The 19275-nt window shown below is 45.2% G+C and overlaps 1 protein-coding gene across 11 annotated transcripts in view; it reads left to right on the forward strand.

The window, feature by feature from the left end:
• LOC137428021 (flavin-containing monooxygenase 5-like) overlaps nt 1-19275 on the forward strand; it is a 126761-nt gene that overhangs the window by 19989 nt on the left and 87497 nt on the right. For all 11 annotated transcript variants that reach the window (XM_078777510.1, XM_068117934.2, XM_078777513.1 and 8 more), the window contains one exon: nt 15978-16166. In XM_078777510.1, coding sequence (XP_078633636.1) covers nt 15978-16166 — 189 coding nt within the window. The remainder of the gene's footprint in view (nt 1-15977; nt 16167-19275) is intronic.

Genomic DNA, 19275 nt, shown 5'->3' on the forward strand with positions numbered 1-19275 from the left:
TCGATTTGACGCGTTAATTCTGCCCACAAGTTCTCTATCGGATTCATATCCGGGGACATGGCAGGCCACTCCATATGCTCTACACCACGGTCAGCAAGAAAGTGTTGGATCATGCGAGCACGATGAGGCCATGCATTGTCATCTTGGAAGACAAAGTGTCCTCGAAAGGCTGCACGAGCAAATGGAAGCAATGTTTCTTCCAGAATGGCCCTGTACTTGAACTGGTTCAGGTTTCCATTCAGAACAATCAGGTCAGTTTTGCCCCCTGCATGAAAAGCAGCCCAAACGGTCACCTCACCACCTCCAGCTTGGACTCTTGGCACCATACAATCTTCGTTGTAGGCTTCATGCACTTGTCTGCGCACTCGGACATGGCCATCTTGACGATAGACCAGAAATCAAGACTCGTCACTGAAGATCACGTGATTCCAGTGTCCTGGCTGCCATTGACGGTGCTCTCTGGCCCACTACAATTGGCCCTGGCAGTGTTGTCTGGTCAGGCGTGGCTTTCTCAGGGGACGCCTGGCACGATAGCCTGCTTGAACCAGTCGTTGGTGGACTAGCCTTCTGGATACAGGCACATTTGTCAGTTGCTGCTACTCAGCCCTAAGCCGATTAGCTGACTTGGTACGGCCATTGCGGACTAACCGGTGCAGCTGGCGATCATCCCTCCTTGTGTTTTTTTTTTTTTTTTTTTTGTATACAAGATCGAGGCTCGTGAAAGAGCGAACATTAATCACACAGAAAGACAAACCGACACATAAAACATATAACATCGGGAGCGGTAGACAAGATGGGGAGAGAGGGGGAAGGACACAAACACAACATTTGAGAGCAGGGACCGAGAGACATGGAGACATCGAGAGATCTGAGAGAGGGCGAGGGCTTTGGGGGGGGGGCATGGGAAGGGGGCGGTGGGAGAGGTATAAAACATATGGACACTGCCAGGACTTCCAGGAGAGAAGTTGTAATTTCAAACAAGGTGGATCTGGGGTGAATTAGTGGGGGTAGAAAAGATCAAGGTTTTGGATGGGGGAAGATAAGAGATGGTGGTGAACAGCTGTTTTAAAGACCTGGAGGGAGGAGTGGGATTGAAGGGAGTGAGGGAGTTTGTTCCAGAGGCGGGAGAAAAGAGGAATGAAAGAGTGAAGGTGAGCAGAGAGCCGAGATTTCGGCAGTTTAACCATCAGAGGGTTGCTGGCAGATCTTGTGCGACCTGTAGGAATATTTGGGGGACAGAGCACAGAGAGAGCTGGGGGTGCAAGGCCGGAGAGGAGTCGGTAGAAGACAGAAAGACCACCTACCTGCCTGCGGTGAGTGAGTGAAAGGCCCTCAGAGATAGCTTCATCGCGGGAGATTCCAATAATTCTGAAAGCTTTGGTTTCAACAGCGTGAAGCCGAGCTAGGTGTGAGGCAGGAGCACCGGCCCATAGGGGAGAACAGTATTCCATTGAGCTGCGGATGAAAGCCTTGTATGTGGTGAGGAGCTCAGGTGTGCCGAGGAAGGACTTCGCACGACGGAGGATGCCCAGTCCGCGACTGGCTTTGGAGGCCAGCTTGGAAATGTGGTTTTCCCAAGAAAGATCATGGCAGATAGTGAGACCCAAAATCTTGAGCGACAGAACTTCTTGGAGAGGATTGTTGAGAAAGTAGATGGGAGGGTTGTCCAGTCGATCTTTTCGGAGAGACATAGTAAGAGTGTGAGATTTGTCAGGATTGAAAGACATGTTCCACTTGTTTGACCAGTCTGTGATTTTGTCCAGGTCTTCAGAGAGTGAGGAGGCAGCAGACTACCGATCTGAGGGAAGAGGAATGGAGCGGCAGAGAGTGCAGTCATCAGCAAAGAGATAGAGAGGATTTTCGAGAGAGTCAGAGAGATCATTGATGAAGACCAGAAAAAGCACGGGGCCCAGAACACTGCCTTGGGGAACTCCAGCCTGAACAGGAAGAGGAGATGAGAGAAACCCATTCAGGGCCACACGTTGACGACGACTAGAGAGGAAGTCCGCCAGCCATGCGTGGAGATTTCCATGGATACCAAAGGAGGAGAGTTTGGTGAGCAGAGCGGGGTGCCAGACCGTGTCGAAGGCACGTGATATGTCGAGGGAGACAGCTCTAATTTCCTGTTTGGCATTGAGGACCTCCATCCATTGTTGAGACAGCAGAAGCAGCATGTCCAGAGTAGAGTGACCTGGTCTGAAACCAAATTGATGATCAGAGATCAAGCCATTGGAGAAGAGGAAAGATTTCATATCCGAAGCAATGATGGATTCCATGACTTTGCTGATAATTGGGAGAAGGCTGATTGGTCTGTAGTTGCTAGGATCTGTTTTTGCACCTTTTTTGTGCAAAGCGGTGATGTTGGCTGATTTCCAAGCAGATGGCAGTTGACCTTGAGCAAAAGAGAGGGTGAAGAGAACAGAGAGAGGGTGAGATAGAGCAGCAGAGCAGGATTTTAGGACCCGTGGGCTGATGCCGTCGGGTCCAGTTGCAGAATCAGAGTCGAGGGTTGACAGAAACTTTTCCACCTTGTCAGGAGGAAAGGACACGGAGTCCAGGAGCAGCAGGGTACGACTGGGTATGGTGGGTACAGAGAGGGATGGGTTTGGGACACAAGATTTAGAGGCAAACACAGAGTTGAGGCATTCAGCTTTTTCACGTGCGGAGTCAGCTGTGTAGCCGTTTGAGGTAAGGGAGGGGATGGAGGGGGAACAAACACCAGAAACGGATTTGACCAGATGCCACCAGGATTTGGAAGAGGGAGACAGATAAGAGAGTTCGGTCTTGAGAACGGAGAGATATTGTTTCCTGGCTCTCCTGAGGGTGGACACACACTTGTTTCGGGCTTTGTGAAAGGAAATGAGATTTCCTTCCGTTGGATTTGCTTTCCAGGAGACGAAGGCAAGTTGTTTCTGGGCAACAGCCTCACCACAAGATTCTGTGTACCATGGACGGGAGGAAGGGTATGACAACTGGAGACGAGATGGGATAAATCTGTGCATGAGAGAGAGCAATTTACTTTGGAAGAATTCCCAGGATGAGTTGATGTCAGAGGTGGTAGAGATGGGAGACCAGTCCAGATGATTGATGGCTGCTTGAAGACCGTGCCAGTTGGCCTGAGTGAAATGCCAGACTCATCGACGCTGAGTAGGCTCCCTGAGGATGGTCAGAGAGATGTCCACTTTAACAAGGACATGATCAGATGATCCGATCGGAGCAGAAGAAGAGCAGCAGACATTTTCAGGGAAGTTAGTCATAACCAAGTCCAGAAGAGAAGATGTTCCGTTGACTGAGATCCGGGTCGGGAAATTGACAGATTGTGTCAGTCCCAGTGAGTCGCAGAAGTCCTTTGCTGAGGAGCCATGGCTGGTGAGAGAGGTACCCACACCCAGCCAACTGGCATGATGACAGTTGAAATCACCACATATGAGGAAGAGAGAGTTGGGATGAGTAGATAGAAGTTGGTCCATATCATCAGACAGCGAGATGTAGATGGAGTCATCACTGTTTGGTGGACGGTACAACACACATATGAACAAGAGGTGGGAGCGAAGGGGAAGCCGTAGCCAGAGGTATTCCTGGGGGTGAGGTGGAGAGAGTGCAGTGCAGGGCGAGTGAGGAAGAGAGTTTTTGATAAAGATAGCAACCCCGCCTCCAGGACGAGGCTCAGGTCTATCATACCGGAGGAGGGAGTAGCCCGGGAGAGATACTATGGAATCAGAGACATCATAAAGGAGGAAAGTTTCTGTTAAGCAGATCACGTCTGGTTTGACAGAAGCAACCTGTATGGAGAGATCAGTTAAGTTTGAACGAAGGCCCCGGATGTTTGAGGTCCATACCGTTAATGAAGAGGAAGGGGGAGCATCAGATACAGAACAGGGGGGAGGAGGGGTAGGGTAAGATGTGGAAGAGGTGGAAGAGGTAGGGAGAGCTGTTGAAGGTGTGTCAGAGATTTCAGAATAGCTCGGAGAAAGGGAAGGATGGGGCGGACAAAAGGTTTGATGGTGATAGGGTGAGCCACAATGAGGTGTTATTTGAGGAGGGGGAAGAGCGAGGCAGAAGGTTGGGGGAGATGGAGGTGAGAGTTTGAAGGGGGAAGAAGCGGGGAGGACGCTTTGAGGAGGGGGAGTGAGAGGGGGGAAATTGAGAAGCAATGAGGGTGGGGAGATTTGAAGGGGAGGGGTGAGGAGGGAGTTTGGGAGGGAAGGGACAAGGGGAGGGATTTGAAAGGGATGGGATATGGGGGAGATTTTGAGGGGAGGGGTGAGGCAGGAGTCTAGGAGGGGAGGGGCGAGGGGGCGTCTTGGAGGGGAGGGGTGAGGGGGTAGTTTAGGAGGGAGGGGGCAAGGGGGGAGATTTGAAAGGGATGGGTGATGGGGAAGATTTGGAGGGGAGGGGTGATGGGGAAGATTTGGAGGGGAGGGGTTATGGGGAAGATTTGGAGGGGAGGGGTGAGATTGGATTTTTGAAAGTGTACGATTTATGGGAAACGAACATTTATTGCAAAATGAGTTTCTTGTGACCTTCGAGTTAAAAATACGTTTAAGGACGCTGGATGGAGGATGGAGTGCAGGAGAGTTTAGGGAATGTAGAAAAAAGGCACTATAGGAGATGGATATTTTTTTGGGGATGAATTGATTTGGTGAGGAAGTCGAAAGCAGCCTTTTAAAGAAGAAGAAGAAAAAGGTGTTATAAAATATGACGGAATACATAACTTGAGGGGAAAGTGTAAACATTGAAGGTTAATGAGTGAAAACTATCTGGGGAAATGGGGGAGAAACACGTGGTCGAAGAACGAACGAACGAATAAGAATGAATAAACGAATGAGAACAGAGAAGGAAATTTTTTTTTTTTTTTTTTTTTTTTTTGAGTTGAGATTTACACAAGGAAGTAGGCTATGGGTGAAAAGACTGGGAATACAGAGAACGAAAGTTATTGGATCACAAACGACGGACCACTGAGAGAAAAACAAAGCCTCAAGGTTGTACAGTGCACACTGTACAAGGCCTCAAGACACGACACGAATTAACACGATTTTCAATACAGGTATGAAAGATTTGCACCGAAAAATCTTCGTCGGGACACAATATACGTACAACACCATAAATAAATACAGTTTTAACGAAAATACAAATGGGAACAATCACTTAACTTCGATTTCAAATCGTTCGCGACGCGGCAAAGGCCTTGCTCGCGACACGGCAAACAGACGATCAATTTATGAAAGATAAACACCGAGAAACAACCAAAGTTGCACACAATAACTTCACACACCGAAAGATAAATACAGTTTCGACAAAATACAATTGTGAACAGACTTAACTTCGAAAAACGTGGAGACCGTGTGGAGCTTCGAAAATCCCTCCCACCGTCTCCGATATCTCGCGAGATCCAACAAGACGAGACGTCCTGGCCTCGATATTGGAGTAGGGACACCCCTCTGAGCATTTCGTTTCGGGATCTTTGACACCTGACCTTGAGTGATGCCATACTACCGAGCAACAGCACGCTGTTTTATGCCGGAATATCGTAAAGCCACCACTCCATGACAAACAGCATTGTCGAGTTGACAGACCATCTCCAGAGGAAGCAGCAATAACTTTTGTTGACGTGCAGCAGTTGTTTTCCACTAATACAGAACGCACAACCCTTATATACCCGATTGTGAAGCCAATCATCAAATGTACCTGTCCGTACATTTTGTCACGCCACCTGTGATATAATCCTGTTATTGACTTCTTGCTGCGATAGACAATCAGTGACATAGTTCTTTAAACAAAGAAATCACCGAAGCGTAAAATAAACTCACCAGATTGATATACTGAGTTCAGAAAGGAAACCCAAGTCAAGAAAAAATATATATTCCATATTAAATGCCAAGTCTGTATGTTAATGTTTCTTTCACGCTTGGGCAACGTCGGTTACTCCAGTTGTAAACGCTTTTATACTTTACTCGGGGTACAAATACAACTTTGTCTGGGGGGTAACATAGGCTATGTTGCTGCGGCCTCATTCGGGGGTCTGGGAGACCGGGAGAGGGGTGTAAACTCTTTATGTACTCGTAAATGTGTACCGTGTAGCGCCACCTGGTGATGGTCATCCCAAATTTGGGATCTTACAAACCGCATTCATCACTCACTCATCCCAAAAGTTTGTTTTTTTGTTACTAAGCAACGCCCTTGCCTAACGCTGACACATTCAGTTGGCACGGATACTGATCCATAATGTAAACAATCGATATATATAAATGGGGCAATTGTTTCTCTGTATGTATGTATATTGTATATATATATATATGTATGTATGTATATCCGCTCTACACCCATTGGTTGAACAGCTGACTTGATGCCACCCACAATTGTAACCTGAAATACTTAACCTAAAGTACCCAGAGGACCCAAAAGACCCAAATTACCCCAAGGACCATAAATTCCCCAAAACAACCCGAGGACCCAAAGGACCAGTGGCACCAAAAGACCCCAAAGACCAAAAAGACTGAAAATACCCCAAATACCCAATCAACCCCATTTACCCAAAATACGCAAAAGACCCTGAGACTTAAAATACCCCAAAGATTGAAAAGACCCAAAAGACCCAAACACCGAAAAGACCCAAAAGACACCAAATATTGAAAAATCCCTGAACCCCAAAAAGACCCCGAAGATCCAAAATACCCCAAATATTGAAAATACCCTGAAGACACAAAATATCATGAAGACCCAAACAACTCCAAAGACCGAAAAAGAAAACTCCAAAGACCGAAAAAAAAAACTTGAACACCAAAAATAACACGATGAACCCAAAAACCCAAACACTCCAAACACCAAAAAGACCCCAAAGACCCAAAATATTGAAAAGACCCCGAATAACCAAAAGATGCTGAAGACCCTTAAAGACCCAAAATGCCCCAAAGACCAAAAAGACCCAAAATACCCCAAAGACCCAAAACACACAAAATACCCTGAAGACCCAAACAACCCCGAAGACCCAAAAGACCCCAAATATTGAAAAGTCCCCAAATAACAAAAAGATGCACCGAAGATCCAAAATACCCCAACGACCAAACATATTGAAAAAACCCCAAAGGTTCCAAATATCCGGAAGACCCAAAAGACCCCTCAGACCTTTGATGACCCTTTAAGTCCCCCACGATCCTAAAGACCACCAACACCCCTGAAGACCCGAAAGACCCCAAAAAACTTCAAAGACCCCCCAAAAAACCGAACACTGAAAATACGCCAAAGACCCAAAGGACCCCAAAGACCCTGAATACCCAAAAGACCCCAAACACCAAAAAGACCCCGAAGGCCCAAAAGACTCCAAAGACCCAAAATATTGAAAAGACCCCGAAGAGCCAACAAATCCTGAAGACCCTGAAAGTCCCAAAATTCCCCCAAGGCCAAAAATAACGAAAATACCCCAAAGACCCAAAATACCCCGAAGACGTCCACATACTTTTGGCCATGTAGTGTATGTCAACATACTCAATAATGTCAAAATGTAAAATAAAAAAAATAGAAATTTTTACAAATTGATAAAAATGAAAAGCTGAAATGTTTTGAGTCAATAATTATTCAACACCTTTGCTATGACATTCCAAATTAGGCTCAGGTGCATCAAATTTCCTTTGATCATCCTTGAGATGTCCCTACAACTTGATTGGAGTCCACCTGGGGTTAATTAAATTGATTGGACATGATTTAGAAAGATACACACCTTTCTACATAAGGTCCCATAGATAGTAGACAACGCATGTCAGAGCAGAAACTCCACCATGAAGTCCAATGAACTGGTTCACTTTGGCGCGACATCGAAGACAAAATCGGTGTTTTAGGGGTACCATCAAATATGGGTCGCAAATGGACAGTGAGACCCAGTTTATTAACTGTTACCAGTTGATTTCCACTTCAGGGGACCCCAATGGTCCAGAAAAACACGAGGTCGGAGGGTTGTGGGGGGTGTGGGGGGGTGCAAATTGACCCTACCTGGCCCATGGCCTATAAGAGTCGATGATTGGTTGGGTGCTGCACCATGTGTTTTTGGTGCAGTGGATTGTGGGTGGAACCTGGTGTTTTGCTGTTGAGTGGTGTCGGTTATAAGGGTCGATGATTGGTTGGGTGCTGCATCATGTGTTTTTGGTGCAGTGGATTGTGGGTGGAACCTGGTGTTTTGCTGTTGAGTGGTGTAGGTTATAAGGGTCGATGATTGGTTCGGTGCTGCACCATGTGTTTTTGGTGCAGTGGATTGTGGGACGTGGGTGGAAGCTGGTGTTTTGTTGTTGCCTTTGCCACCAAAGGTGAATGAGGGTTATGTTTGGTTGAGGTTGGACAATGAGGTGATGTTTCACCCCCGGTTGTTTGTTATCCTCGTCTGAGGAGAGGGTGTTGCATTTGAGTCCGTTTGTCTGTTTCTTTGTCTGTTTGTCTGTCTGTTTGTTTGTCCGCACAGAATAAATATGATTTTCTCTGTAACCGTTGGTCCGATTGACAGGAAATTTTCACCTTAGGTGCAACTCCACCTGTATAAATTTTTAATGATAATTATGACGCCATCTGTCACGTGGTTCGGCCGCCATATTGGAAAAACCGAAAAAAATTGCACCTCCATATCTCCGAAAGCGCTGCAAAGAAAAAATTGAGACATGGCTCATTATAAAGAACTCTCCATGGGAAATAAGATATGTTAATGATGATGTCATAGGTGTTTTCATTATGACATCATAATTTGACAAGTACAAAACTTCATCCGATCAATATGAAATTTCTTGAGCATAATCTAGGAATAAATTAGTTTAGAAAACAAATAATGATGACGTCATCGGTCACGTGGGTCGGCCGCCATATTTGTTTTAACACAAAAGCGCATGCGCAAGATTGGCAAGATTGGAGCATGGCAAGATTGGAGGTCACGTCTTTTCGAAGCTGTCCATGCACTCATGCTTTCGAAGTTAAGTAATTTTTCACAATTGTTTTTGTCGAAACTGTATCTATCTTTCGGTGTGTGTAACTATAGTGTGTCTTTAGTAAGATTCTCGGTGTTACTTTTTCATACATGTATACAAAATCGTCGGTTAATTCGTGTCGCGTATTTTGAGGCCTAGTAGTAGTAGGCTACCGTGTCCGACCTTGAGGCTTTGTTTTTCTCTCAGCGGTCCATCGATTGCGCTGCAATTACTTTCGTTCTATGTTTTTGTCCCAGACTTTCACCCCACACTTCCTTGTTTAAAATCTCAACTCAAAAAAATAAAACCAAAACAAAAATATTTCCTTCTCTGTTTTTATTCGCTTATTCGTCGTTCTTATTTATTCGTTCATTCTTCGATCACGTGTTTCACCCCCATTTCCATTTTCCATTTCCCCAGATAGTTTTCACTGCTCAATTTAAAAATGTTTAAACTTTCCCCTGAAGAACTGTATTCTGTCGTATATTGTAACACCTTTTTCTTCTTCTTCTAAAAAGGATGCTTTCGACTTGCTCACCAAATCTATTCATTCCCAAAAAAAATTCCATCTCTTACAGTTCCTCTTTTCTACATTCCCAAAACTCTCCTGCACTCCACCCCTCCTTCAGCATCCTCAAACGTATTTTTCACTCGAAGGTCACAAGAAACTCATTTTGCAATAAATGTTCGTTTCCCATTAATCGTACACTTTTCAAAATCCAATCGCACCCCTCCCCTCCAAATCTTCCCCATCACCCCTCCCCTCGAAATCTTCCCCATCACCCATCCCCTTTCAAATCTTCCCCCTTGCCCCTCCCCTCCAAAACTTCCCCATCACTCCTCCCCTCCAAAACTTCCCCATCACCGCTCCCTCCAAATCTTCCCCATCACCCATCTCTTTCAAATCTTCCCCCTTGCCCCTGCCCTCCAAATCTTCCCCAGCACCCATCCCTTTCAAATCTCCCCCCTTGCCCCTTCCCTCCTAAACTCCCCCCACACTCCTGCCCTCCGAGACTCTCCCTCGCTCCTCCCCTCCTAGACTGCCCTCTCACCTTTCCTCCTCAAAGCGTCTTCCCCACTTCTTCCCCCTTCCTACTTTCACCTTCATCTCCCACAACCTTCTGCCTCGCTCTTCCCCCTCCTCAAATAACACCTCACTGTGCCTCACCCAATCACCATCAAACCTTTTGTCTGCCCCATTCTTCCCTTTCTCCAAGCTATTCTGAAATCTCTGACACACCCTCAACAGCTCTCCCTACCACTTCCTCCTCTTCCACATCTAACCCTACCCCTCCCCCCCCCCCCTGTTCTGTATCCGATGCTCCCCCTTCCTCTTCATAAACGGTATCGACCTCAAACATCCGGGGCCTTCGCTCAAACTTGACTGATCTCTCCATACAGGTTGCTTCTGACAAACCAGACATGATCTGCTTAACAGAAACTTACCTCCTTCATGATGTCTCTGATTCCTTGCTATCTCTCCCAGGTTACTCCCTCCTCTGGTATGATAGACCTGAGCCTCGTCCTGGAGGTGGGGTTGCTATCTTTATTAAAAAAAAAACTCTTCCTCACTCGCCCTGCACTGCCCTCTCTCCACCTCACCCCCAGGAATACCTTTGGCTACGGATTCCCCTTCGCTCCCACCTTTTGTTCATATGTGTGTTGTACCGTCCAACAAACAGTGATGACTCCATCTACATCTCGCTGTCTGATAATATGGACCAACTTCTATCTACCCATCCCAACTCTCTCTTCCTCATATGTGGTGATTTCAATTGTCACCATACCAGTTGGCTGGGTGTGGGTACTTCTCTCACCAGCCATGGCTCTTCAGCAAAGGACTCCGCGACTCACTGGGACTGACACAATCTGTCAATTTCCCGACCTGGATCTCAGTCAACAGAGCATCTTCTCTTCTAGACTTGGTTATGACTAACTTCCCTGAAAATGTCTGCTGCTCTTCTTCTGCTCCAATCGGCTCATCTGATCATGTGCTTGTTAAAGTGGACATCTCTCTGACCATTCTCAGAGAGCCTCCTCAGCGTCGACGAGTCTGGCATTTCACTCAGGCCAACTGGCACGGTCTTCAAGCAGCCATCGATCATCTGGACTGGTCTCCCATCTCTACCACCTCTGACATCAACTCATCCTGGGAATTCTTCCAAAGTAAATTGCTCTCTCTCATGCACAGATTTATCCCATCTCGTCTTCAGTTGTCATACCCTTCCTCCCGTCCATGGTACACAGAATCTTGTGGTGAAGCTGTTGCCCAGAAACAACTTGCTTTCGTCTCCTGGAAAGCAAATCCAACGGAAGGAAATCTCATTTCCTTTCACAAAGCCAGAAACAAGTGTGTGTCCACCCTCAAGAAGCCAGGAAACAATATCTCTCCGTTCTCAAGACCGAACTCTCTTATCTGTCTCCCTCTTCCAAATCCTGGTGGCATCTGGTCAAATCTGTTTCTGGTGTTTGTTCCCCCTCCATCCCCTCCCTCACCTCAAACGGCTACACAGCTGAATCCGCACGTGAAAAAGCTGAATGCCTCAACTCTGTTTGCCTCTAAATCTTGTGTCCCAAACCCATCCCTCTCTGTACCCACCGTACCCAGTCGTACCCAGCTGCTCCTGGACTCTGTGTCCTTTCCTACTGACAAGGTGGAAAAGTTTCTGTCAACCCTCGACTCTGAATCTGCAACTGGACCTGACGGCATCAGCCCACGGGTCCTAAAATCCTGTTCTTCCGCTCTTTCACTCCCTCTCTCTGTTCTCTTCACCCTCTCTTTTGCTCAAGGTCATCTGCCTTCTGCTTGGAAATCAGCCAACAACACCGCTTTGCACAAAAAAGGTGCAAAACCAGATCCTATCAATTACAGACCAATCAGCCTTCTCCCAATTATCAGCAAAGTCATGGAATCCATCATTGCTTGGGATATGAAATCTTTCCTCTTCTCCAATGGCTTGATCTCTGATCATCAATTTGGTTTCAGACCTGGTCACTCTACTCTGGACATGCTGCTTCTGCTTTCTCAACAATGGATGGAGGTCCTCAATGCCAAACAGGAAATTAGAGCTGTCTCCCTTGACATATCATGTGCCTTCGATACGGTCTGGCACCCCGCTCTGCTCACCAAACTCCCCTCCTTTGGTATCCATGGAAATCTCCACGCATGGCTGGCGGACTTCCTCTCGTCGTAGTCAACGTGTGGCCCTGAATGGGTTTCTCTCATCTCCTCTTCCTGTTCAGGCTGGAGTTCCCCAAGGCAGTGTTCTGGGCCCTGTGCTTTTTCTGGTCTTCATCAATGATCTCTCTGACTCTCTTGAAAATCCTCTCTATCTCTTTGCTGATGACTCTACTCTCTGTCGCTCCATTCCTCATCCCTCAGATCGGCAGTCTGCAGCCTCCTCACTCTCTGCAGACCTGGACACAATCACAGACTGGGCAAACAAGTGGAATATGTCTTTCAATGCTGATAAATCTCACACTCTTACGATGTCTCTCCGAAAAGACCGAGTGGACAACCCTCCCATCCACTTTCTGAATAATCCTCTCCAAGAAGTTCTGTCACTCAAGTTTTTGGGTCTCACTATCTGCCATGATCTTTCCTGGGAAAACCACATTTCAAATCTGGCCTCCATAGCCAGCCGCCGACTGGGCATCCTCCGTCGTGCAAAGTCCTTCCTTGGCACACATGAGCTCCTCACCACATAAAAGGCTTTCAGCCGCAGCTCAATGGAATACTGCTCTCCCCTCTGGGCTGGTGCTCCTGCCTCACACCTAGCCCATCTTCACGCTGTTGAAACCAAAGCGTTCAGAATCATTGGAATCTCCCGCGATGAAGCTAACTAACTAACTCCAAGGCGTTTCACTCACTCACCCCAGGCAGGTTGGTGGTCTTTCCGTGTTTTGTGTACTTCCCCTTCTCTCCCCATTTTGTCTTCCGCTCCCTCTTTTGATATATTTTGTTTGTCTGTTTGATTTGTTTGTGAAATAAATGTTAGCTCTTTCACGAGCCTCGATTCAGTATTTAAAAAAAAAAAAAAAAAAAGCATTAAAAACCACTGAAAACACCTCCTGGCGAGGGTTTACAATCACTGATTGCTCTTTTTTCTTTGTTATTTGCTATTAAAACACAGTTCGGATATTTAGATATAAATAATTATATTAATTTTTCCTATTAAAAATGTATACCTTAAAAAAAAACCTTCCAACGTCGAATCAAATCTCGTGTTTGAAATTCCACCATGTTGAGCTCCAGCTGACGATGCATCGGCCGACATTTTGTGTGCTCGCTGTGGTGAATTGAATTTTGTTAATTTCGTCCTTGAATTTCACTTTCAAAGAACTCAATTTGAAGGTAAATCATTGTAGTTTATGTGTCTTGTGTTTGGTTTACCTCATCCGTGCCATCCGCCCGGACATGTCCATAGATGGTCAGAGAATAAATTAAAAAAATGAAGACCTTTAGCATTGGGAACTGCTGTAAAGTTCAAAGCGCATTTTAAAATTCGGCACAGGGAAAGAGATTATAGAGCTTATCACATTTTAGTTGCAATTAAATAAAGGCATGAACACCACCCAGAGACGAGAGTTGTATGGGGGAAGGAGGGTGTGGGGGATGGGAGGGGTGGTCGGCGAGGAGGTAAGCGTAGGGGTATTCGGGAAGGCGAGGAGGTTGGGGTAAGAGTTATAGGAGTAAAGCGGGCTTGGAGTTATAGGAGTTCCCTCCCTCGTCATTGGACATTCCCTGACACCTGAATATGAGTCAGTGAAGGGCAAGGGAGTTGCTAAGCAACATAAATAAAGTTCTGGGAGGAATGTCAATACATTCGAAAGGATTAAGTTTGTTGTTTCGGATGTAGCCTGTGGCTGCTGGTTGCATCATTTCTCTGGAAGACGCTGATACGGTGGCCCAATTACCAGTGAGCTGGTCCTCAATTTGCCGACAGGCTGAGCCAACCCCCCTGTAATTAATTCAACAAATAACCGGGATTCTAACTCAGGATCCTAGGATCCCAAGCCAGCACCCGAACCACTTAGCTAGCACCAGCCTAAAGGATTAAGGTGATTTTATTGGTGTCCCAGAAATGATAAAATGTTAACCTTTTTAACAGAGCGAATACTACTACTACTACTACTACTACTACTACTACTACTACTACTACTACTACTACTACTACTACTACTACTACTACTACTACTACTACCACTATTACTCTACTACTAATACAATTTCAACTACTAATACTACTACTACTACTACTACTACTACTACTACCACTACTACTACTACTACTACGACTACAATTACAACTACTACTACTACTACTACTACTACTACTACTACGTGAACTCCACGTTCCTAAATGCGTCCATGTAGTGAACTTTCCTGCACGGACTAACCGTGAACTCCACGTTCCTAAAGGCGTCCATGTAGTGAGTACTTCCAGGCCTCACCACCCAACCACCCTGGAACCTAGCTTTCAGCTCGGCCTCCCGGGAAAAGTGCTGTAGATTTGCTTAACTTGGGAAATCTCTGTGGGTTATTCGAAGTTTTGTTGCTTTATTTTTGAGAAATATTGATTATTGTTGCTCACGGGAATTGATGATTTGGGTTGTGAGTTTACTTTTGTTTGTTTAAAGACTTTGCCTGCAAAGAAAGTTTTTGCTGTGTTCAAACTTTCTTTTTTGAGGGGGGGGGGGGGGGGAAGTGTTACGGATTTGGCACTTCCGTGGTTGTGGTTTTCATCCACTTGAGACATTTCTGGTTCTAGGTATTATGGTTATTGTTGTTTAAGGGAAACGGTTATTGTGGTTAAAAGGTTAAAAGCGTTCATGGTAAAAAAGAGACAGGAAGCCGGATCGAGAACCGGAAGACGAGGAGAGAGAGGAGGAAAAGAGGCATGGCGAGAAAAGTCGGAGAAGACGCGTGCCGGTGAGGCTCCGTAGCGAGCGTGGTCTACCGAAAGTCGCGAGGGAATTTTGAGTTCCTTGAAAGGACATCCGGCGATAGGAATTATCGCTGGAATTGAGAAATCTGCGGTCAGGTTTGGGCGCTGAGATTTCGACGAATCCTCACCTAGTCGCATCGACTCAAGTAAGAGCTGACGGCCATTTTGAACCTCGCGCTTCGGACACCTACAAAAGTTTTGCTTCGCATCAGCTTTACCCCAACATCCTACCGTCTGTCGGGGATGTGTATGTGCGACTGCTTCGTCTCCAATTACGCTGCGGTTTGCTGATTGAACTGTGAACGTGTACGTCTGGAGGGGGCCTTTGGGACTTCCCATCCCGCTGCCAGTTTACCTTCGGTTTGGACCACGTGACTGACTGCGCTTTGCCTACGCTTCAGTAATCGCCTCATCGTCTCATCACTACTCGCAGGAGGGGATCCCCATTGGAGTTATAGAGACATTGAGGAGGGTTCATTTTCACTCACTGGGAATGCAGTGAGTTATCTGACTTTAGCGGATGGTACCATCATAAGATGTATGAAGTGCACTTTTAATTGCCATTTGTTGTACCGTTATTCTTGTGTGTGATTTTTAATACAATATCAGTTCATTTATAATCATTTGTGTGGTTTCACTATTAATTTCTAACACAGAATAACATATTTTTCTGCCGGGGCTCCTTTCCGGGTTCGGAGGTTTACCGAGACCAGGAGATCGTAGAGGAACCCGTAACAACACCACCACTACCACTACTACCACTACTACTACTCCTACTACTACTACTACTACTACTACAAATATTTCCACCTTCTTGAGTGTAGGCCTGGAAACGTTTGTTTCCCAAGTCTATCACGATCCGGCCGATGAGGCAGGAATTTGGAATTTAGGGAACTAAAAACACTTGCTCCCTTTTCTATTCGCCCAACGTATTGCTGCGTAATATTGAATTGATTAGTGACCTGACTTTTCAACTGTTTTCCTGTATTTTCCTTATTCCAACAACTGCATTATGTATCCATGAAAGCAATACTCACAGACACCACTTACATCACTTAATCCTTTTCAAATCTTCCCTTTTGCTCAGGAAAATGTTGAGGAGGGCAGAGGAAACGTGTTCTACTCTCTAATTACAAATTCCTCAAAGGAATTCATGGCTTACAGCGACTTCCCTACTCCAGAGAACTTTCCAAACTTTCTCGCACACACGCACATGTTCCAGTATCTGCAGGCCTACGCCAAGGAGTTCAAGCTGAATGAACGAATCCACCTGAAGGTAAATAATTATTCCTCAATATGGAGAGAATGGTTCTCAAGCGAATAATCCCATTAGTGAACAGAACAGAAAGAACATCATTGAAAGCAAAGAAACAACAACAGCTGTGTGGAGGGACATCACAGAGATAGTTGGAGGGAACAGGGGGAAACTATTAGAACTCGAACGCCACTCAGTAGAGCGCATACTCCCGCCGTGGGTCAAGTTGGAATAGTACGGTTTCACAAAAGTTTGAGGGAGTAGTTCATTGACAACACAAGACAAGACAACACAAGACAGACACTGCACAGATATATATTTAGAATATATAGAAGATAATGTTGAAAAACAACAAGGCAATTTCACTAACATTTTCGGATTCAGCGTTCAATTCTATATAAGTGAGTGTATTTTGAGGCACGTGTGACTTCAAACGTTCGTTTCATTCCTTGGGGATACAACATGTAAAAGTGGCCCAAACGTCAAAACAAAACTCGAGCATTTTCAGTCATACAAGCTAATGCGACCACTCATTCTTCTGGGAAGAATCCCGTGCACATGCTTGTCACACTTATAAGTCACCTAAGTCTTTATAAGTTCATCAAATACTGACACCGCGATTGACATTCGCTGAGGTAAATGTTGATAATGATATCTCTTCTGAGGTAAAAGGAAAAAAACAACAAAAAAAACAGTTTCAAAGCATTATACGTATCAAACGATACATTTTATGAAACGGGGAAACCGAATACACACTTTTGTGGTTTTAAAATAACAGAATACGTCTTAATTATAAATAAAAAAAAGAAAAAAAAAGAACCTTGAGGACGATGCTGCTAACAAAATACACCGCTCTAACGCAAAACCTCGTGTTTAAACTACATTTACAACAAATATGAAAACTATTTTCATATCACAATGTAAATATAGAAGATGTTTAAAAAAAAAGAGCCCTATCTTCCAATGGTAAACAATCCTTCAAAAAATTCCTGGATCCGGAATAATATCCTGAGCTTCACCAAAAACTAATCAATTCTTCCTTATCCCAAGGGCAATCATCCCACCAACTTTCATCCAAATCCGTTCAGAACTTTTCCAGATATCTTGTTCACGAACACATGAACACACACACACACACACACACACACACACACACACACACACACACACACACACGATCGAATGCATTACTCCCTGGCGTGAGTAACTAGAACGGCACTCAGTAGAGAGCATACCTCCACCTGATGAACAGTTTACGTTTTGTATCTCAGAGTAGACCAGAAAATCACAATACAGAATCACATTTAATCAAAATCAATCATGGGAATCACCATAGGCCCAGTCTTTCATACCCTGGTCTACCCCTCGTTTTTGGCCACATCACTCAATTGTCAAGAATCACTTTAAAAATTGTACTAGCCGAATCCGGATATTCACCAAAATTGAATCGATTCTTCCTTGTCACACACACAACCTGTCCAACAAGTTTCGTCCAAATCCATCCATTACTTTTTGAGATATCCCGCTATGTATAGTTTTTGGCCCGATCTCCTGATGGTTAAGAATCACTTAAAATATTCTCGAAGCCGGATCCGAATCCGGATCTTCACCAAAATCTAATCATTTTGTCGGTGTCACATAGGCTACATCTCTACCAAATTTCTTCCGAATTCGTCCTCAACTTTTTAACATATTTTGTTCACAAACGGACAGACAGACAGGGGTAAAGACATAACCTCCATCCACCTTTGTTGGTGGAGGTAATGACAGTAAGGAAAGGGAGAGTAGGAAACAGGGGGAAAATGGTTGTGCATAAAAACTCAAACAGCACAGAGCGGGCTAAAAGAAGATCAGGAATGGGAAACCGCGAGCGAAACATCAATGGAGCTAAAATGGAGTGGTGAGTGGCCTGATGGTAGAACGCACCATCACCATTGAAAGGAAGGGGTGGAACTAGAGAGGGTTAATAATGGTAACGAGTATCATAAGAATTGATGGGGCATGACTCAAGAAGGAGGTGAAGACATAGAGGGATAACCAACATTGAATAGACTGAGAAAGTTGGTTCCACAGACAAGAGAAAAGAGTATCTAATGATGGGAAGTGGCTTACTAGCAGACCACGTGGGACCTGCTCAAATCTAGGGGCAAGGGGGGGGGGGGGGCAGAGTATGCAAGACCAGGAAGAAGGCAGTGGAAGGCAGAGGCAACAGACCTGTTTGCGATGCGAGAGTAATAGGCCCAGAGATTAAACTTCATCGAGGGAGATTACAATGATTGTGAGGCCTTGGTTTCCAGAGGTGTGAGGCAAGGCACTAACCCAAAGGAAAGAGCAGTATTCCATGAGGCTGCAGAGGAAGGCCTTGTAAGTTGTCGGAAGTTCAGATTTATGAAGAAAAGACTGCACCAGGGAGGATGCCCAGTCAGCATCTGGCTATGGATGTCAAGTTGTATACTGTCGGACCCCGCTATTTGCGGTTCCGCGTATTCATGGGTGATACAATGTGACTTCCTTCTCTATTCGCGGAAAAGTGTTCCGCGAATTCGCAGGTTTTTTTTCTATTCCCGGCCGTGTTCTGGGAATTCGCAGTTTTGCTTTCCATTCGCGGCCGTGTTCTAGGAATTCAGTTTTCTTTCTATCCGCGGCCGTGTTCCACGTATTCTTGGGTGATACAATGCGACTTGTTTCTCTATTCGCGGAAAAGTGTTCCGCGAATTCGCAGGTTTTTTTTCCGATTCGCGGCCGTGTTCCGCGAATTGGCAGTTTTTTTGTTTCCTATTCACAGCTATGTTCCGCAAATTCGCGGTTTTTCAGGGGCGCAATTTTTTTTTTCACGAGCTGTTAGCTTCACATGCGGTGTTTATAAAACCTTCACAGATGATCGTCGAGATTCGCTGTATTTGCCTTGCCATTCGTGGATTTTGCCTCTATTTTTGACTTACTTTTTCCACATGCGAAATTTGCATTTATGTTTATTTAAATTATACAATGGACTACAAAATGTAATTGTTTCATGATATTTGTTATATTATATCACCTTTATCTATCAATATTGTTGAAATGAAGATCAAATAGCTGTATGTTGAAATAGTCAAGACTTTACAGGGGGTGTACTTACTTTTTCACGTGA

This window comes from Myxine glutinosa, chromosome 5 (assembly GCF_964187855.1).
Source record: "Myxine glutinosa chromosome 5, kmMyxGlut1.1, whole genome shotgun sequence".
Lineage (NCBI taxonomy): Eukaryota > Metazoa > Chordata > Myxini > Myxiniformes > Myxinidae > Myxine > Myxine glutinosa.